Source organism: Delphinus delphis, chromosome 1 (assembly GCF_949987515.2).
Source record: "Delphinus delphis chromosome 1, mDelDel1.2, whole genome shotgun sequence".
In the NCBI taxonomy this organism is placed as follows: domain Eukaryota; kingdom Metazoa; phylum Chordata; class Mammalia; order Artiodactyla; family Delphinidae; genus Delphinus; species Delphinus delphis.
This window is the reverse complement of record NC_082683.1, coordinates 130,395,987-130,417,442: the sequence shown is the minus strand read 5'-3', so window position 1 is coordinate 130,417,442 and position 21,456 is coordinate 130,395,987. Positions and strand designations below refer to the sequence as shown.

The window sequence follows — 21,456 nt, the reverse complement described above, 5'->3', positions numbered from 1 at the left end:
AAATGGGAAGTATAGCATTGCCATTCTCAACATGAGCACTATCTTTATAGCAGAGAGGAGAGATTTGCAAAATCCACACAGGAAGGAGGACAGAGAAGGAGGAGCTGTCCATACTTGTAGGTTTCTGGCAAGTAGCATCCTAAATTAATGGAGGATACAGGAGAAGTAGGTTGAGCGAGAAGAATTTGGGGAAAGAGAAATTAGTAACAATGAACTGGTAGGTAAGGGAGGGTGGAAAAGGAGCTGGGTGGGAACGAAGGTAATTTAAGAGGGTGTGTAAAGCGCTCAGGAAACGAGGAACAAACAATGACCGTCAGACTCCAATATCAGTATCACAGCTCCGCTCCCAGATAGTTAATTTGCCCATATTCCGTTGAATACCGCGAGAACGTACATCCAATTAACTACGCCCTCCTTCCTATACGCTAAAGACCCGCCTGCCGCCCCGCCCCCTGCGGCCCAGGTCCCGCCCCTCGAGTCCTCGCTGTATCCGGCAGCGTTAATAAAGTTGCAGCAGTTTGACATTTGCGGCGGACAACATGGCGGCCTCCACGCTCGGCTCTCTGCTGCGGACAGTCCGGCAGGTCTGCGCCACGCCCTTATACCCTCCTCCCCCTCTCCTCTGAACCCCCAAACCCACGGGTCCCCCACTATTATGCCAGCTGTAGCGCCCAGTGCAGACTCGTCTCAGGGTTTTCGCTCTGCCCACTTCCCTCCTCCGGCCTGCTTCAGGGGAGGGCCGAGCTGCAGATGTAAATTTGATATTCGTAAGCTTAGAGCTGACTGGCGTTGAAAGCTACAGATTGACAGATAAGGAGTGTAGGTGGGGAGAGAAGGTGTCCGAGGAATGAGGCCCCAGAGCCTTCAATGTTAAGAGAGCCCAGCAAAGGAGACTTGAAAGAAGCAGAGCGAGGGAGGAGAGCGTGGTGGCCCGGAAGCACTCCAGGAGCAGGGAGTGGGCAACTCTCTGCTCAAAGTCAATTAAAAGACGAGCTGAGAATTGCTTGTTGGGTTTAGCAGAGTGGAAATTGTTGGGACCTCGATCTTAGCCGTTTCGATGGCGTGGTGGGGGCGAAAGCGTTCACGACAGAATAGGAGGAAAGAAATTGGAGACTACGAATATAGACAAGCCTTTGAAAACGCTTTGCCGCAAAGGGGAGCAGAAAAATGGGTCAGTAACTGCAGAGGAGGTGGGTTAAGAGTGGGTGTTATGTGTTATTTTTTTTTTAACGTGACAGAAGTAACTGCATGTTTTTGTGTTAAAGGGAAAGGTTCTGTAAAGTGGGGAAAATGGATGATGTAGGAGAGGGAAGAATTGCTGGAGCTGTACCGCTGTGTAGGCAAGAGATGTTGAGTTTTGTGTTCAATTGTTTGGTCTTAGGAACATAGTTAATCTGTAATAGCGTTGTCCAGTAGAAATAAAATGCCAACCACATATGTAACTTAAAAGTTTCTAAGTGGCCACATTAAAAAAAGTAAAAAGCAGATGAAATTAATTTTATTAAAATATTTTATTTAACTAGGTATGTCAAAAATATTATTTCAATATGTAGTCTTATAAACGTGATGTATGAGGTATTTACATTCTTTTTTTCATACTAGATCTTCAAAATCAGGTTTGTATTTTATACTTAAAGCACATCTTAGCTTGGATGCTAAATTTTCCACCATTAAAATGGAAAATGTAGGAGCTTCCCTGGTGGTGCAGTGGTTAAGAATCTGCCTGCCAACGTAGGGGACATGGGTTCGAGCCCTGGTCCGGGAAGATCCCACATGCCGCAGAGCAACTAAGCCCATGCACCACAACTATTGAGCCTGTGCTCTAGAGCGCGCGAGCCACGACTCCTGAAGCCTGGGCACCTAGAGCCTGTGCTCTGCAACAAGAGAAGCCACCACAAGGAAGACCCAATGCAGCCAAAAATAAATTTTAAAAAATAAATTTATTTTTTAAACGGAAAATGTAGTCCTACCAAAACACTAAAGTTAATGTTTATCTTGCTTCCGTTTAAATTTTTTAATTAATTAAAATTAAATAAAATTAGGAATTACGTTTCTCTCGTTATATTTCAAACTCACTAGCTGTGTGTGGTTAGTGGCTACTGTATTGGACAGAGCAGATCTTTAATAACAGGATGGAATGTAGTACATGTGACTACAGATGCTTTTTTAAAAATTTATTTTAATTGAAGTATAGTTGATTTGCAATGTTGTGTTAATTTCTGCTGTACAGCAAAGTGATTCAGTTATACATATTTTTTTTCATATTCTTTTCCATTATGGTTTATTATAGGATATTGAATATAGTTCCCTGTGTTATTCAGTAGGACCTTTTTGTTTATCCATTCTATATAATAGTTTGCATCTGCTAATCCCAAACCCTCATCTGTCCCTCCCCCTTGGCAGCCAGAAGTCTGTTCTCTATATCTGATTACAGGTGCTTTTAATTTCGTAATTAAAGAGAAATTGAAGTCATCAGCTAAATGTGGGGATGTGGGAGCAGGTGTCAGAGATTTGAGGAAAGATGGTGTAAAATAGTCAAGAGTAGATCGGAAGAATAGTGGCAAGAATTAGAGCCAGTACAGTGAAGTGAGAGAGGGACCAGGGAGTTGAGGGTGTCTGAAAGATGACATTGTATTTACGGACCATGGAATTCAGGCTGGGTAAGCGGGAGATAGGAAATCAAAAGCTGAGAGCCAGTGAAGAGCTGGTAGGAACAATGGATTAAAAGTCTCAGAGGAGCTGTTATGAGGTGTTAGAAGGAGCAAGCTAGAAAGAAGTGATAGAGAATGAGATACACACAGCTGAGACAATGGAGGGCTTGCACCTACTGGTAATAAAAGACCTAGGGCATGGAAGTGAATAGGTAAAGAAGAGTGGAGGACAAAAATCACTGGAGGAAAAGAGTTCGAGGAATGGAGAGATGACAGTGTAATTTCATGTGTGTTGAGATCACCAGGAATTAAGACAGGAAGAATATTGGAGAGAGCGACAGTGAGCCAGCATTTACAGTGAGTGAAAAACGAAAGGGAATGGTGGGGGCTGTGGTAGATGACTGCAGTGGTGACCTGTGGTGGGAGTACAACCCAATGGCACAAGAGCCAAAGCTTACTTTCAGGAAGGAGGGACAGTCTGGAAGCTGCAGCAAAGAGCCAGGAAGCTTTCTCCCACTCGTGAGAGAAAAAAAGAGCTACGGGGAAACTATCTGGGATTCAAGATTCTCTAGAGCAAATATCTGAAGGAGATGTTAAGGAATTGAGGATTTAGAAAATTTCGGCGATGGTAGACCATGAGTTGAAGAGGGCCCAGTGGAAGAGTTTTAGGAGGTGAAGAGCGGTGAGAGAGAGGGGCAGGATAGGATAAGTACAGAACAATGCAATCTTAATATATAAAGCACTGTTATCAACTGGTAAGAAAATACTGACAATAGAAATGTGGGCAAAGGACATACACTATTTACAGAAGAAATGACTATAATAGACCAATAAATGTTTATTTTAAAAGTGTATTGCTTTTATAGTCAGAAAGAAAGTTGTGGAAAAAGAATGAAAGGTGTTTTGTTTTGTTTTCTTAAATAAATAGAAACCTGTTAGGAGATGGTAGAGAGGATGTTGATTAGGAATAGTCTGGAAAAGAATTGAGGGGAAAAATGTTTAATTTTGTTTTCTAATTCTCTTTAACTTTCAATGTCATAGATAAAAACAAACCTTGCATTGACCCTTAATGTGAATTGTTTCTCTCAGCCAAAATGATCTCCTCAGACCTTACCACTATATCTTGTTCATTTCCTCTTTTGGTTTGGAAAAACTTAACCTTCTCTTCCTTCCTTTCCATGATGCTCATTTCCAGCCACAGTGACCACGTGTTCATTTGACTCAGTCGTGTCAAATCGATATTGAAATTTCCTTCATGCTGTCTTATTTCCAAAAAGCAGATTTTAGAGTTGTTGTATTTCCCCATGAGACTTTGAAGCATTGAAGATGCTCAGTTTATCTTTTGTTAATAGATTGAAAAAACGTTTTCTTTCTAATCTGCTATTCTCATTTTTAGCTTTATATTCTGTATAATGCTGTACATATATTTGTTTCTAAAACAGCAGTTATAAGAGACCATCATTATTTTCTATAGCTGCAATTTAACGAGCATATAATATTTGCTCTGGTTTGGGGGAGACTAGAGTTTCTAGTGGCCTATACTCTCTCTGCCTGTACTGTCAGTCAGAATTGTAAACTCGCACCATGTAAACATGTGACAATGAGGAGCCTACTATTTTATTACTGGACAACTCATGCTAAGAAATATTAGGTCAATGATAATTTCAAATTATAATTTTGAAATAATGCTTTGACCCAGCAGTTCTGCTTCCAAGAATTTATCCTACTGATACATAGAAATATATATGAAATGATTTACATAAGACATTATTCATTGCAGCATTGTTTATAATGATAACTGGTGAGGTATGGTCTAGCTGTCCACCAGTAGGTCACAGGATAATAAATCATGATGCATCTGTGGGGAGGAAAAAGTAACTGCTTTATCTTCTTCTAAGTTCTCAGCTGGGGCCCTTGTAACAAGAGAAAATCATACAAATTTGTAAGTTTTACCCGACACAGGAAGTTTCATAGGGAAATGAAGACCCAAAGAAGTTAAACCTGAGTAGTTTTGTGCTAGGTTTGATGAAGCCTGGAAAGTCATGGGGAAATTTGATAAGACAAAAGGTATGGGCTAAGTGTAGAAAACTAAGGGAAACTTAGCAAGGCCTGTTATTCAGATTCTTCTCAGTGTCCCTCAGGCTTCAGACATAAAGATGCTTCTTTCATGCCCTGGCTATAGGGAGGGCACCTCTCACATAAGGGTCTTATGACCTGTTTCAGGGGAAGGTCAGAAAGCCCTTCTTGCACCTGCTGTTTCTCAAATTCCATTTGCTTGAAATAGTCAGTATGCCAAAGGAGCCATATTTTGAGGTAGTGTCTCCTGAACCTGGTCACATCCATATAGTGGAATATTATGTGACCTAAAACAATGTGGAAGCTTTTTGGCATATGGATATGGAAAGATCTCCAAGATGTATTGTTAAATGTGAAAAAAGGGGGTAGGGGAAGAAACATGGGAGTGGGCGTGTGTACATGTATTTTATAGACAAAAATCTCTGGAAGGCTGCACAAGAAACTAGTAACTGGATACCTCTGGAGGTGGGGGTGTGGTCACTTGGCTGGTGAGGGACGAGGTGGGAGGGTGAATCCACTGTATGTCTATACTTTTTTAAAATTTCATTTTTTTATTGAACTATAGTTGATTTCAGCAAAGTGATTTGGTTATATTTGGTGTGTTTTATATATTTTTTTCAATTCTTTTCCATTATAGGTTATTATAAGATCGAATATATTTCCCTGTGCTATACTGTAAATCCTTGTTTATCTGTTTTATATATGCTAATGTGTATCTGTTAATCCTATATTCCTGATTTATCTACCTCTCCTTCCTCCCGTCCTGTTATCCCTTTTGGTAACCATAAGTTTGTTTTCCGTGTCTGTGAGTCTGTTTCTGATTTGTAAATAAGTTCATTTGTACTATTTTTTAGATTCCACATATAAGTTATATTTGTCTTTCTCTGACTTGCTTCACTTAGTATGATAATCTCTGGGTCCATCCATGTTGCTGCAAATGGCATTATTTCTTTTTTATGGCTGAGTAATATTTCATCTTCTTTATCCATTCACCTATTGATGGACACTTAGGTTGCTTCCATGTCTTGGCTGTTGTAAATAGTGCTGCTATGAACATTGGTCTTCGTGTATCTTTTCTAATTAAAGTTTTTTTCCAGATATATGCCCAGGACTGGGATTGCAAGATCATATGGTAACTCTATTTTCGGTTTCTTGAGGAACCTCCATACTGTTTCCCATAGTGGCAGCACCAATTTACATTCCCACCAAAGTGTAGGAGGGTTCCCTTTTCTCACAACCTCTCCAGCATTTGTTATTTGTAGACTTTCTGATGGTGTCCATTCTGACCTGTGTGAAGTGATACCTCATTTTAGTTTTGATTTGCATTTCTCTAATAATTAGCAATATTGAGCATCTTTTCATATGCTTGTTGGCCATCTGTATGTCTTCTTTGGAGAAATGTCTATTTAGGACTATTTAGGTCTTCTGTCCATTTTTTGATTTTTTTTTTTATATTAAGCTGTGTGAGCTGTTTGTATATTTTGGAAATTAATCCCTTGTCAGAAGTATTGTTTGCAAATATTTTCTCCTAGTTGGTTGGTTTTCTTTTTGTTTTCTTTATGATTTCCTTTGCTGTGCAACAGCTTAGTTTAACTGGGTCCCATTTGTTTATTTTTATTCCATTTTGCTAGAAGGTGGATCCAAAAACATATTGTTGCAATTTATGTCAAAGAGTGTTCTGCCTATGTTTTCTTCTAGGAGTTTTATAGTATCTAGTCTTACATTTAGGTCTTTAATCCATTTTGACTTTATTTTTATCTATTGTGTTCAAATTTCATTCTTTTGCACATAACTGTACAGTTCTTCCAGGACCTTTTAATGAAGAGACTGTCTTTTCTCCATTGTCTATTCTTGCCTCCTTTGTCATAGATTAATTGACCATAGGTGTGTGGGTTTATTTCTAGGCTTTCTATCCTGTTCCATTAATCTATGTGTCTGTTTTTGTTCCACTACCATACTGTATTGATTTCTCTAACTTTGTAGTATTGTCTGAAGTCAAGAAAGGTGATTCCTCCAGTACCATTCTTCTTTCTCAAGATTGTTTAGGCTTTTTGGGGTCTTTTCTGTTTCCATATAAATTTAAACATTGTTCTAGTTCTGTGAAAAATGCCATTGGTAATTTGATATGCCTTTAGATTACGCTTGTCTTTTTCTTGTGGTTGATTTCTATCTAATCTATTGCCATTGGATTGCACTGAATCTGTAGATTGCCTTGGGTAGTGTGGTCATTTTAACAATATTGATTCTTCCAACCCAAGAACATGGTATATCTTTCCATCTGTTTGTGCCATGTTCAGTGTCTCTCAGTTTTTGCAGTACAGGTTTTTTGCCTCCTTAGGTAGGTTTATTCATAGGTAGTTTATTCTTTTGATGGGAAACTTTAACTGTGCTGTCAACTTTGGAGAAGTATCCCAGTCGTACCATGTTGGGTTGGCATTGTACAGAAATCAACAGCCATATTGGTCTAGAAACGTTAAACATAATTTTTTCCATTTGTACAGGGGTAGCACACTGTATTAAATATGTAAGGTCTTATCTACATGGGTTTGATTACAGAAACTAATAAAGTATTCTCTAAATAAAAAAATTGTTTATATTATTGTTAATAATATAAGTTGTTTATATTGTTAATATAACAATATAAATTGTTTCCTCAATTTCTCATTCTGATATTCCATTGTTTGTGTATAGAAATGCAACAGATTTCTGTGTATTAATTTTGTATCCTACAACTTTATCAAATTCTTTGACGAGCTCTAGTAGCTTTCTTGTGGCGTCTTTAGGATTTTCTGTGTATAGTGTCATCTGAAAACAGCAACAGTTTTATTTCTTCTTTTCCATTTTGGATTCCTTTAATTTCTTTTTGTCTCTGATTGCTGTGGCTAGGACTTCCAGAACTATGTTGAATAAAAGTGGCACGAGTGGCCATCCTTGTCTTGTTCCTGATCTTAGAGGAAATGCTTTCAGCTTTTCACCATTGAGTATGATGTTAGCTGTGGGTTTGTAATATATGGCATTTATTATGTTAAGGTAGGTTCCCTCTGTGCCCACTTTCTGGAGAGTTTTTATCATAAATGGATGTTGAATTTTATCAAAAGCTTTTTCTGCAACTATTGAGATAATCATATGCTTTTTATTCTTCATTGTTAATGTGGTGTATCACACTGATTGATCTGCAGGTATTGAAAAATCCTTGCATCTCTGGGATAAATCCCACTTGATCATGGTATATGATCCTTTTAACCTATCGTTGGATTTGGTTTGATAATATTTAGTTGAGGATTTTTGAATCTATCTTCATCAGTGATATTGGCCTGTACTTTTCTTTTTTTGTGTGGGTTCTTTGTCTAGTTTTGGTATCAGGGTGATGGTGGTATCATAGAATGAGTTCAGAAGTGTTCCTTCCTCTGCCATTTTTGGGAATAGTTTCACAAGGATAGTTATTAACTCTTCTCTAAATGTTCAGTAGAATTCACCTGTGAAGCCATCTGGTCCTGGACTTTGGCTTGTTGGGAGTTTTTAAATTACCAACCCAATTTCACTACTTATAATTGGTCTGTTCATATTTTCTATTTCTTCCTGGTTCAGTCTTGCAAGATTGTACCTTTCTAAGAATTTGTCCATTTCTTCTAGGTTGTCCATTTTATTGGCATATAGTTGCTCAAAGTAGTCTCTTATGATTCTTTGTATTTCTGTGGTGGCAGTTGTAACTTCTCTATTTCTATTTTATTGATTTGGGACTGCTCGCTTTTTTTTCTTGATGAGTCTGGTAAAGGCTTATCAATTTTGTTTATCTTTTCAAAGAACTAGCTTTTAGTTTCATCGTCATTCCTATTTTTTTAGTCTCTATTTCATTTCTGCTCTGATCTTTATGATTTCTTTCCTTCTACTAACTTTGGGTTTTGTTCTTCTTTCTCTAGTTGCTTTAGGTGTAAGGTTAGGCTGTTTATTTGAGATTTTTCTTGTTTCCTTGCATCTCTAAACTTCCCTCTAAGAACTGCTTTTGCTGTGTCCCATAGATTTTGGATTGTTGTGTTTTCATTTTCATTTGTCTCCACGTATTTTTTGATTTCCTCTTTGACTTATTCAGTGATCCATTGATTGTTTAGTAGCATATTGTTTAACCTCCATGTGTTTGTGTTTTTGCAGTCTTTTTCTTGTAGTCGAATTCTATCCTCATAGTGTTGTGGTCAGAAAAGATGCGTGATATGATTTCAGTTTTCTTAAATTTACCAGGGTTTGCTTTGTTGCTCAGCATGTGATCTGTCCTGGAGAATGTTCCATGTGCCCTTGAAAAGAATTTGTATTCTGCTGCTTTCAGATGGAATGCTCTATAAATATCAATTAAGTCTATCTGGTCTAATGTGTCATTTAAGGCCTGTGTTTCCTTATTGATTTTCTGTCTGGATGATCTGTCCATTGATGTAAGTGGGGTGTTAAAGTCCCCCACTAAAATTATTATATATTCTTGTATTGATCCTTTGATCATTATGTAGTGTCTTTCTTTGTCTCTTGTAACAGTCTTTTTTTTAAAGTCTGTTTTGTCTGATATAAATATTGCTGTTCTGACTTTCTTTTGATTTGCATTTGCATGGAGTATCTTCTTCCATTCCCTCACTTTCAGTGTGTATGCGTCTTTAGATCTGAAGTGTGTCTCTTGTAGGCAGCAAATATACTGGTCCTGTTTTTGTATCCATTCAGTCAGTCTGTGTCTTTTGGTTGGAGCATTTGGTCTGTTTACATTTAAGGTAATTATCAATATGTATGTTCCTATTACTATTTTGTTAATTGCTTTGGATTTGTTTTTGTAGGTCTTTTTTTGCCCTTTTTCCTCCTGTTCTCCTGTGTTGTGATTTGATGACTATTTTTAGTGGTATGTTTGGATTCCTTTTTCTTTTTTGTGTCTATCTATCATAGATTTTTGTTTTGCAGTTACCATGAGGTTTTTGTATAGGAGTCTATATTTATGCATGCTTGTTTCAAGTTGCCCATCTCTTAATTTCTAATGCATTTTAGCTACACTCACTGCATTTGTAGTCTCCTTTCCTCACTATTACTGTTTTTTGGTTTTTTGGGTTGTTTTTTGCGGTACGCGGGCCTCTCACTGTTGTGGCCTCTCACTGTTGTGGCCTCTCCCGTTGTGGAGCACAGGCTCCGGACGCGCAGGCTCAGCGGCCATGGCTCACAGGCCCAGCCACTCCGCGACATGTGGGATCTTCCCGGACCGGGGCACGAACCCGTGTCCCCTGCGGTGGCAGGCGGACTCTCAACCACTGTGCCACCAGGGAAGCCCACTGTTACTGTTTTTGATTTTACATTTTACATCTGATTGTTTTGTGTATCGCTTAACTGCTTACAATGGTTACAAATGATTTTACTACTTTAGTCTTTTAACCTCCCTACTAGCTTTGTGCATGGATGATTTTCTACCTTTATTGTATGTTTGCCTTTATCAATGAGCTTTTCCATTTTGTAATTTGCTTGCTTCTAGTTGTGGCCTTTTCATTTCCGCCTGATGAAGTTCCTTTAGCAGGTGCTGTAAAGCTGGTTTGGTGGTGCTGAATTCTTTTAGCTCTTGCTTGTGTGTAAAGCTTCTGATTTCTCCATGAAATCTGAATGAGAGCCTTGCTGGGTAGAGTATTCTTGGTTGTAGGTTTTTCTCTTTTATCACTTTAAGTATATCATGCCACTCCCTTTTAGCCTGTAGTTTCTGCTGAAAAATCAGCTGATAGCCTTATCAGAGTTCCCTTGTGTGTTATTTGTTGCTTTTCCCTTGTTGCTTTTAATAGTCTCTCTTTATATTTAACTTTTGTCATCTTTCTTACAATGCATTGTGGTGTATTCCTCTGTGGGTTAATCCTGTATGGGACTCTCTGCACTTCCTGTACTTGGGTGACTGTTTCCTTCCCCAGGTTAGGGCAGTTTTCAGCTATTATCTGTTCATTTATTTTCCAAGACCACCCTTTCTCCCTCCTTCTGGGATCCCTAAAATGCCAGTATTAGTGTGCTTGATGTTATCCCAGAGGTTTCTTAAGCTGTCCTCATTTCATTTCATTCTTTTTTCTTCTTTCTGTTTAGTGGCAGTGATTTCCACTACCTCTGTCTTCCAGCTCACTGATCCGTCCTTCTGAATCATTTAGTCTACTGTAGATTCCTTCTAGTGTATTTTTTATATCAGTTATTGTATTTTTAGTTCTTTATATTCTTTATATTTTCTAATTCTTTTTTAAAAACTTCTGATTTCTTGCTCTGTGCATCTATTCTCCTCCCAAGTTCTTTGATCGTCTTTACAATCATTACTCTGAACTCTTTCTTGGGTGGATTGCCTATCTCCACGTGACTTAGTTGTTCTTCTGGGGTTTTATCTTGTTTATTCGTGTGAAACATATTCCTCTGTTGCCTCATTTTATGTAAATTGCTATTTGTGTTTTTATGTATGTGGTAGGTTGGTTTCGGTCCTCCACCTTGGAAAACTGGCCCTCTGTAGGAAACGTCATTTGTGTCCCAGCAGTGCACTCCCCTCTCATCCCTCAAGGATCAGGGGCCAGCTGGTCCCAGGGTAGTGTCTGGCCTGTGTTTGTGGACTCAGTCTGCAGGCTGCAGAACTGTAGTTTTCGTGCTTCTAGTGACTGTCCCCTGGTAGGTGAGCCTGGTGTAGAGGCTTGTGCAGGCTTCTTGGTGGGAGGGGCTGGTGCCTGTCCCCTGGTGGGTAGAACTGGGTCTTGGTCCTCTGATGGACAGGACCATGTCTAGGGACATATCTAGAGGAGGCTGTGAGCTCAGGAAGTCTTTAGGTAGCCTGTCTGCTGATGGGTTTGACTGTGTCCCTGCCCATTGTATTGTTTGCCTCACAGTACTTGAGCCTATGGATGGGTGGGGCCAGGTCTTTGTGCCAAAATGTCAGCCTCCACAAGAACGCACACATGCAGATGAATGCTCCCTGATACATCAGGCACCAGAGTCTGTGTCCCCAGGGTGGGCCACAGCCACCTCCCCAGGAGACCCTCCAAGACCAGCAGGTAGGTCTGGCCCAGGCTTCTGTCAGATTACTGCTTTTGCCCTTGGTCCGGCGCATGTGAGATTTTGTGTGCGCACTTTGAGAGTGAAGTCTCTATTTCCCCCATTCCTGTGGAACTCTTGCAATCAAGCCCCACTGGCCTTCAAAGCCAAATGCTCTGGGGGCTCCTCTTCCCCATGTCAGACCCCTGGGCTGGGAGTGGAGTCTGACAGGCTCAGAACTCTCACTTCTTTGGGAGAACCTGTGCAATATAATTATTCTCTAGTTTGTGGGAAGCACGCCTGGGGGTATGGGATTTGATTATATCATGAGTGTGCCCATCTCATTGTGGTTCCATCTTTATGTATTTAGATGTAGAGAATCTTTTCTGCTAAGTTTCAGTCCTTTTTAACAATGGTTCTGCAGATTGTTCTGATTTTCGTGTGCTCGTGAGAGGAGGTGTGCTTAGGGTCCTCTGCCATCTTGGCTGCTCTCCCTTCAGCATTTTTATTACTTCCTTTTTGGACTTGGAGTCATGTAGACTGGAGAGGTCTGTTTCATTGCTTGTTCTTTCAGGGGATTTCACCTGTTCTTTTAATTGGGAGTAATTCTTATGCTTTTTCATTTTACTTATATTTTTCTTATTCTGAATTTATTTTTTTAAGTATTAAATTTATTTATTTATATTCTATTTTTGGCTGCGTTGGGTCTTCGTTGCATGTGGGCTTTCTTAGTTGCAGCAAGTGGGGCTACTCTTCATTGCGATGCATGGGCTTCTCATTGCAGTGGCTTCTCTTGTTGCGGAGCACGGGCTCTAGGTGCACAGGCTTCAGTAGTTGTGGCACACAGGCTCAGTAGTTGTGGCTCACGGGCTCTAGAGCACAGTCTCAGTAGTTTTGGCACACAGGCTTAGTTGCTCCGTGGCATGTGGGATCTTCCCAGACCAGGGCTTGAACCTGTATCCCCTGCATTGGCAGGCATATTGTTAACCACTGTGCCAGCAGGGAAGTCCCTCTTACTCTGAATTTAGGGAAAACAGTTGTCTACTGTGGTTTTGAAGGGCTGTTTTTATCTGTGAGTGACCCTGTGTAGACTGTATGAGTCCAGTATTTTTGGTGCGAGGGCTGTTTTTGGCTTGCTGTGTCTTTCCTCAGGGTGTACTGGCCCTTGTCTTCTTGATATAGGTGGTGTGTTTGATATTGTGTTGACTGGAGCCTGCACTGGATGTTGGGCAGGACCTCCTCTTTTCTCTGTGATTGTTAACAACCCTGTCAGGGGTAGAGTCTGCTCCCCGTTTGTTGGAGTGGAAGCCCCTAGATCCGATTCTAAGCTTCAATGTGAGGTAGGCAGGACTAGAACACTCCCTCTGGGAAAGGAGCCCCTGTGCGTTCCTCCCCAGGAGCTGTTTGCTGTGATGTGCAACTCTGTGACACTGCCTGCCATCTGGTGTGCACACCCACAAAGATCACTGTTGCTGGCACTGCCCTCGGGGGCTGCATCTGCTGCAGGAGTGCTTGGAATCGGCTTGGAGGTTAGGTATGGGTGAGAAACCCTCACAAAACCATGGGCGAGAAAGTCCTCTGGAGCTGCAGCCCCACACCTAAAGCAGGAGTGCCAGTGATCACCTCAGTATTCAGTGCCGCCTCCATGTGTGTGTGCCCACAAAGTTTGCAAAACCCACTGCAGTTGGAGCTGTGCCCTGCTGTGAGCATGCTGATAGTGAGGCTGCTATAGTGGACTCATGCCCCTCCCTTCCCATGTTGACAGTGGGGCTCCTACGGCAGCCTCATGCTCCATCCTGTGCACACCCCCAGTTGTGGCTCAGGCCACACTCCAGGCCCTTTGGGCTGTCTTCACACAGCCAAACCGAGTCATCTCCCCAGGTCTGTCTACTGAGTTTCAACACCCAATCACTATGCACGCCAGCAGGTGCACCTCAGACTGGAAAGTGTGGCAATGTGGCAAAGACTGTCTGTGCTGGTCTCTCTACCCTGTGGGGCAGCAGACCAGCTCCTGCACTCTGCTTTTGAGCCTCTGAAGCTCCCTAGCTGTCCCAGCAGACCTCCCAGCCAGTGAAGGAGGCCCCCAGGGTGAGGGAACCTTTCGTCTTTCACAGCTCCCTCCCAAGGGTGCAGGTCCCATCCCAATTCCTCTTCTCCCTTTTCCCTTCATCCTACATGGTTTTGTGGAAATCTTTCTTGCAGCTTTGGTTGTCTGAGATCTTCCTCAGGCTTTCAGTAGGTAGCATGTATGGATTGTTCCACGTGTAGATGTATCTTTGGTGTATTTGTGGGAGCAGGTGAGCTCCATGTCTCTCTACTCCACCATCTTGGCCTCCTCCCCCTTTCTATACTTTTTTGACTTTTGAACCATATATTTATTAACCTAAGTAAAGATAAAACAGAATTATATAAAAAATCTCAGAAAATTTTTCACTTTCCAACCCACATTATTAGCATTGTATTAATTACCACCATTTTGGCTTAATGTATGTCCATAAAAGTTATTTGTTCTGAATTAAGAAGTCTATTATTTTAAATTATTAAAGTTATCCATAATTACTTGGGGGATAAAAGGTCATAAATAGTGACTAAAAGAGGATCACAGGATGGAGAAACTGCCAGAGTCTGGGTCTGACTGTTCTTCACTTGTTCCTTGTCTCTGTCTCTTAGGTGGTTCCTTCATCAGCTTCAGGCCAAGTTCGAAGTTACTATGTAGATTGGAAAATGTTGCGTGATGTGAAGAGAAGAAAAATGGCCTATGAGTATGCAGATGAGAGGCTTCGGATCAATTCTCTCAGGAAGAATACCATTCTGCCAAAAGACCTTCAGGTTAGCTAAGTAAGATGAGTATCTACCATAAAATCATTAAATCAAATCAGATCACTTTTAATACAGTTTGTTGTGACTTAGTATCAATATACTTTCTGGAGAATGTAATCAGATTTTTTTCAATCAACGTAAACAAATACCCTTGTAACTGATTTTGATGAGTTTCAAATTAAAAAAGAACTATTCATTCTTAACTAGCTCTTTAACCATTTCATTAGGTGATGCTTAGAAAGTACTGATGCATGGTAACCACACAGAAATTGGATAGTTATTTCTCCAATCATCCCAATCATTCACCTCTCAAGGCATTGGGAGTCTTTGCCAATGCGTGGGGCCAGGTGCCCAGCACATGGCCTACACCATTCCTTATCCAGGGCCATCCCTAAGCCTGCCTCTCCGAATTCCTGTGCCCATGTGGTGGCCTTCCATTTAGGTTTACTTTCTTGTCACACTCTAACTTGAGTAAGAGAATGTCAACTCTGTTTGATTCCCTGAATCATAAGTCCTGCCTAACTGGTGACATAAAATACCTGCATTCAAGAGTCTTATCAGGGACTTCCCTGGTGGCGCAGTGGTTGAGAGTCCATCTGCCGATGCAGGGGACACGGGTTCATGCCCCGGTCTGGGAAGATCCCACATGCCGCGGAGCGGCTGGACCCCGTGAGCCATGGCCGCTGAGCCTGCGTGTCCGGAGCCTGTGCTCCGCAACAGGAGAGGCCACAACAGTGAGAGGCCCGTGAACCGCAAAAAAAAAAAAAAAAAAAAAAAAAAGAGTCTTATCAGAGAGTATAACTCAAATTCAAAGCCATTAAACTTATCAAAAGCTCAGAGTAAATAATATTTCATTTATATAAATTTGGAGAATAATATACAGGCCCCTCATTACTGTGGATTCTTTTTAAATCTTGTCTAAATTAAGCCAGATAAGCAGAAAACTGAGTGCCCTGGACCATTCTGTTATGACTTTTACTGTAGTGACATTAAGCTACTTGCCTATATTTAGCGAGTAATAAGAAGTGGCTCCTGAGAAGCTCAGCTTAAGATGTTGTGGAGAACAAATGTATGAAGATCCCCAGAAGAGTCTGTGGTATGAGAACCAGCAATAGCTGTGCAGAGACTCTATGAATCATGGGAAGTGATCATGGCACTATGTTGCCTGCCAACTAGCTTACAAGTCAAATTTATGCCCCAGTGCTAACATACTTACAGGCTCTCACAGAATGCTCTTTTGTTTCATTTTCCCTTTGCCCAATTTCCTCATTTGTACACTGCCTTAAATCTTTACATTCACACATATGTAAACAATTTGTAGGTATTCTTCAAGTTCTGTCTCCATGAAACTTTACTTCATTCTGCCAGCTCAATCATGTCTCCTGTCTCCATAGCATTTACTGTCTACCATTCATTGACTTAATCATGTTGTTTTATATAATTCTCTCAGTATTTCTTTTTTTTTTCTTAATAGTATTTCTTAATAGCACATGCATAAGCTTTTGGAGATCAGGAACTACTCTTAATGCTTAATAGTTGATATAAATTTAGTGGCTTTCATATACATTTTCTCATTTATGTACTTCTAATATGTTAGAGTAATTATTTTGCTTCCATCATAGTCTAGTACAGGGTCAATCACACACATACACACACACATACACACATACACATGCACACACACGCACAATAATACACATACTTCAACCACATACATAAGACTAAATCTGTACTGACAAAACCTTAGTGCTAACTACTGCAGTAATCTCTGTTTTTCTCCCCTGAACCATTTTTGCCCTTACCATATTTATTTCCCTACGTTGCAAATGATCTTTTAAAAATGTAAGTCTCACTTGATCACTTGTCTTTGCATCTCCAGCCGTCAGAGTCTTTACCGTAGGTGTCAAGGTTCTGAGGGCTCCTGCCCTTCCTTCTTCTTCAACTTCACCTCAAACCACATTTTCCTCCTACTTGATGTTCAGTCCAGAGGTTTCAGACTTTTATGATTCAAAAATCTTATGGGAAATAACCTAACTTACACCTCAAGGAACTAGAAAAAGAAGAACAGGTAAGCCCAAAGTTAGCAGAAACAAAGATCAGAGCAGAAATTAATGAAAATAGAAACCGGAAAAATTAAAGATCTGTGAAACTAAGAGCTGGTTTTTTGAAAAGATAAAATTGATGAGCCTTTAGCTTGGCTAACCTAGTAAAGAAGACAGAAGACTCCAATAAAATCAGCAATGAAAGAGGAAACATTACAACTGATACCAAATAAATACAGAGAATCATAAGAGACTGATAAGAGCAATTGTATGCCAACAAATTGGCTAGCCTAGAAGAAATGGATAAATTCCTAGAAACACATAACCTATCAAGACTGAATCATGAAGAACTAGAAAATCTGCAGTGACCAATAATGAGTAAGGAGATTGAATCAGTAATCAGAAACCTACTAAAAAAAGCCCAGGACTGTGCCTTCATGAGTGAATTCTACCAAACATTTAAAGGGGAATTAATGCCAATCCTTCTCAAACTCTTCCAAAAAATTGAAGAAGAGGGAAGCATTCCCAAAGTCATTTTATGAGCCCAGCATTGCCCTGATACCAAAGCCAGATCAGGACACTACAAGAAGAAAACTACAGGTCAGTATCCCTGATGAATAGAGATGTAAAAATTCTCAACAAAATACTAGGAAACCAAATTCAACAGTTTTTCCTCTAAGATCAGGAGCAAGACAAGGATGTCTACTCTTGCCACTTCTGTTCAACAGAGTACTAGAAAGCCTAGCCAGAGCTATCAGGCAAGAAACAGAGATAGAAGGCATCTAATCAGGAAGGAAGAAGTAAAACTCTCTCTATTTGCAGACAACATGATATTATATATAGAAAACCCTGAAGACTCCACCAAGAAACTGTTAGAACTAATCCATAAATTGAGTAAAGTTGCAGGTTACCAAATCAACCTACAAAATTTAGTTGTGTTTCTATACACTGACAAACTATCTGAAAAAGAAATAAAACAATCCCATTTACAATAGCGTCAAAACTAAACCTAGAAATTAAGAAGGTGAAAGATTTGTACACTGAAAACTATATGCACTGATGAAAGAAATTGAAGAAGCAAAAATAGAAAAAATAATCTTAAAATTTGTATGGAACTACAAAAGACCCTCGAATAGTCAAAGCAATCCCGAGAAAGAAAAGCAAAAAAAAAAAAGGTGGAGGTATCACATTTCCTGATTTAAAAGCTATAATATTCAAAATTGTATGGTATTGGCATAAAAACAGACACCCAGAAATGAAGCCACAGATACATAGTCAACAAATATTTGACAAGGTAGCCAAAAATACTCAGTGGGTATTGGATAGTTTCTCCATAAATGGTGTTGGGGAGACTGGATATTCGCATGTGAAAGAATGAAATTGGACCCCTATCTTACCGCACTCACAAAAATTAAATTGAAATGAGTTAAAGACTTAAAGGACAGATCTGAAAGTGTAAAACTGCTAGAAGAAAACAAAGGGTAAAAAAGTTCTTTGCCATTTGTCTTTGCAGTGATTCTTTAGGTGTGACACCAAAGGTGCGAGCAATAAAAGCAAAAATAAGCAAGTAGACTACATCACACTAAAAGAAACAACAACATGAAAAGGCACCCTACAAAATGGGAGAAAATATTTGCAAGTCATGTACTTCATAAGGGGTTAATACCCTGAAAATGTAAGGAAGTCATACAACTCAGTAGCCCCCCAAATTTTTTTTGATTAAAAAATGGGCAGAGAACCTGAATAGACATTTTTCTAAAAAAGACATAAAAATGGCCAACAGGTACATGAAAAGATGCTCAACATCACTTATCAGGGAAATGCAAATGAAAACACAAAGAGCTATCACCTCACACCTGTCAGAATGGCTACTATCCAAAAGACAAGAGATAAGTTTTGGTGAGGATGTGGAAAAGAGAACCCTTGTGCACTGTTGGCGGGAATGTAAATTGGTGCAGCCACTATGGAAAACAGTATGGAGGTTCCTCAAAAAGTTAAAAATAGAACTACCATGTATGATCCAGGAATTCCATTTCTCAGTATAAATCTGAAGGAAATGAAATCACTAGATAGAAATAGAAGTGATATCTGCACCCCTATGTTCACTCCAGCATTATTCACAATAGCCAAGACATGGAAACCACTTGAATGTCCATCAACAGATGAATGTGACACTCAGTGTGATTCATACACAGGCACAGAGTACGATACTATTTAGCCATAAAATAGAAGGAAATCCTGCCCTTTGCAATAATGTGGATGTACCTTGAGGGCATTATGCTAAGTGAAGTAAGTCAGAAAAAGACAAATACTGTATGATCTCTCTTATATGTGGAATCTAAAATAACAAATTCATAGAAACAGAGTAGAATGGTGGTTACCAGAGACTGGGGACTGGGGAAAATGGGGAGATGTTGGCCAAAGGGTACAGACCTCCAGTTTTAAGGTGAATAAGTCCTGGGGTTGAATAAGTACAACATGGTGACTACAGTTAACAATACCATATTATATACTTGAAAGTTGCTAAAAGAGTAAATCTTAAGTGTTCTCACGCACACAAGAAAGTAATTATGTGGGGTGATGGAGGTGTTAACTAACCTTATTGCGGTAATTATTTTTCACAGTATATACATGCATCAAAATATCACATTGTACACCTTAAACTTATACAGTGTTATATGTCAATTATATCTCAGGAAAGCTGGGAAAAAATCGTTTGGGGAGACAACAGAAATGCATTCATACATTTTCCAAAAGAGAAATGAGAATGTCTGTAGCAGCTCTATTTGTAATAGCTCAAAACTAGAAACTACCCGGATGTCCATCAGCTGTACAATGGATAAATGAATTATGGCATATTCACACAATAAAAGTTAGCACCAATGAGAATGAACAACTTACAACACATGCACCAGTATGAAGACTCTCACAAGCATTTTATTGAGTGAAAGAAGCCAAACAGAAATGAATAAAAAAGAATGGTTTTTATTATACTCCATGGTTACATTTATATAAAATCAAAACAAGAAAAATTCATCTGTGGTGTTAGTAACCAGGTTATCTCTTAGCCAGGAGGTCAGTGACTGAAAGGAGGCAGAGGGAAGGCTTGGGGTGCGGGTAATTTTTCTTAATCTAGTTGCTGGTTACACAGCTACGTTCTGTTTGTGAAAACTTGTTGAGCTTTACACTTATGGTTTGTGGATTCTTGTGTATCTACGTTGTTTCAATTAAATTTTGAAAAATTACATTGTATGTCAAACATTTCTGTCATTTTTCTGATCTGTTTGTTTCTACTCAGAGCTTAAATTTCACTATGGTGTCCAGGGTTCTTTTGCCAAACTTGGCTACATTAATGAATCTAGCCCTTCGTTCTCTTCCTCTGAGCATTAACTAATCATCTAGAATAAATAAATGCATGTGATCTGTGTAAATAATGTTGTGACTTCCCTTAGGAAGTGGCTGATGAAGAAATTGCTGCCCTTCCCCGGGATAGCTGTCCTGTTAGAATCAGAAATCGGTGTGTTATGACATCCCGTCCACGAGGTGTAAAGCGGCGCTGGAGGCTTAGTCGTATCGTCTTCCGTCACTTAGCCGACCATGGGCAACTGTCTGGGGTGCAGCGAGCAATGTGGTAATAATCAGCTCCAGAACCTACTGAGCTTACAGGAAAACCAGTTCTGGCAAGAAGAGACTTCTCTAATAGACAAAAACCTAGTTTTTATGGGGGTCCAGAATAAAGGTCTTCTCTACCTGATGCTATCTATAGTTAAATTACTTATAAATTTTAAATGAAAAAATTTGGAAGTTTCATTCTGTCAGTGAATTATCTTTTCTCCTGGACTTAATAAATTACTGTTCCCAAGCATAGTGTGAAGAGTAGAGTAATAAAAAATATTTCTGTGGAAATATGGTCTGTATAGTTGTCTTTTCCATCATGTTTATTAATCTTTTAGCAACAGGTAAGTGTTCCTGTACTTTAAGAGCATTATTTCATACAGCAGAATTATCTTCTTGTTAATTCAACTCATTGACATGCATGTCAGTGCTCATCTATGGCAGTTTTTAATCCTGGGATGGCTACCCTGACCTGCACAGCTCACTTTACTCTTAGTTGATTGTTAGACAATACATTGGAAAGTAAAGCTGATGCTCTGGATTATCTAACTAATGCTCAACTTCTTTGTGTGATGGCTGAACAAAAACAGAACCACTAATTGTTTTCTTTTTCCATCTTCAAGAGCCCTTAGAACAAAATATGTCCTTTAAGCCCTGAAAATCTGTCCAAAGAGGATGAGTTTTGCTAGAATGGTATATATTCTCTATATTCATATTTATTTCATCTGTAACAGAAATAAGTAAAGGTAGTAAAGTGTTGTCTCATGCAGTAACTCAGTAGTGTCATCAGCCCAGTGATAAAATGTACACAGGGTGGTATGGATGCACCTACCTAACACCAATCTGGAAGGTATTCCTGGAGCTGACACCTGAATTTAAATCAGGAGGCAAGGGATGAGGTTGTTTGCAAAGGGAACAGTGGAAGCAAAGGCGCTAAGGCATCAAACAGTGAAACTGCAGTCACTTCAGTGTATCAGAACTAAGCAGCACACGACAAAGGTCGTAAATACCAGCTGTTGGAGAGTTTTAAGCAAAGGAACGACATGATAGTTTGCTCTACAGTCAAATGACTGCTGTGTGGTAGACGGCCATGAGAGGAAAAGACTACAAGCAAGATAAGCAGCTAGGAGGATGTCTTAATTGTTCAGGAAGACTAGGGCCTGATCTAAGGTAGTGGTATTAGCAAAGTAGATGAGGACAAATTTTAAAAGTGTTGTTTAGGAAGGAAAATTGGGCAACACTTAGAAACTGAT

General features: G+C 39.7%; 1 protein-coding gene across 2 annotated transcripts; it reads left to right on the top strand.

Annotated features, from left to right (window-relative positions):
• Positions 1-479: 479 nt before the first annotated feature.
• Positions 480-20,512, top strand: MRPS14 (mitochondrial ribosomal protein S14). 2 transcript variants are annotated; one of them, XM_060034355.1, is made up of 3 exons: positions 480-584; positions 14,397-14,555; positions 20,041-20,511. In XM_060034355.1, exons 1-3 carry the CDS (start codon positions 540-542, stop codon positions 20,221-20,223), a joined length of 387 nt encoding a protein of 128 aa, XP_059890338.1. In that variant the 5' UTR covers positions 480-539; the 3' UTR covers positions 20,224-20,511. The 2 variants fall into 2 exon arrangements, with proteins under 2 accessions (XP_059890338.1, XP_059890348.1); XM_060034365.1 differs by lacking the exon at positions 480-584 and adding an exon at positions 837-1,171 and having other exon boundaries at positions 20,041-20,512.
• Positions 20,513-21,456: the final 944 nt, after the last annotated feature.

Bases quoted from the DNA above. Each gene is read 5' to 3' on its own strand.
- MRPS14 (XM_060034365.1), top strand. From the start codon at position 1,058: ATGGCGTGGTGGGGGCGAAAGCGTTCACGACAGAATAGGAGGAAAGAA. The intron at 1,172-14,396 runs GTCAGTAACTGC...TCTGTCTCTTAG, and splicing joins AAAGGGGAGCAGAAAAATGG to GTGGTTCCTTCATCAGCTTC. The intron at 14,556-20,040 runs GTTAGCTAAGTA...GACTTCCCTTAG, and splicing joins TTCTGCCAAAAGACCTTCAG to GAAGTGGCTGATGAAGAAAT.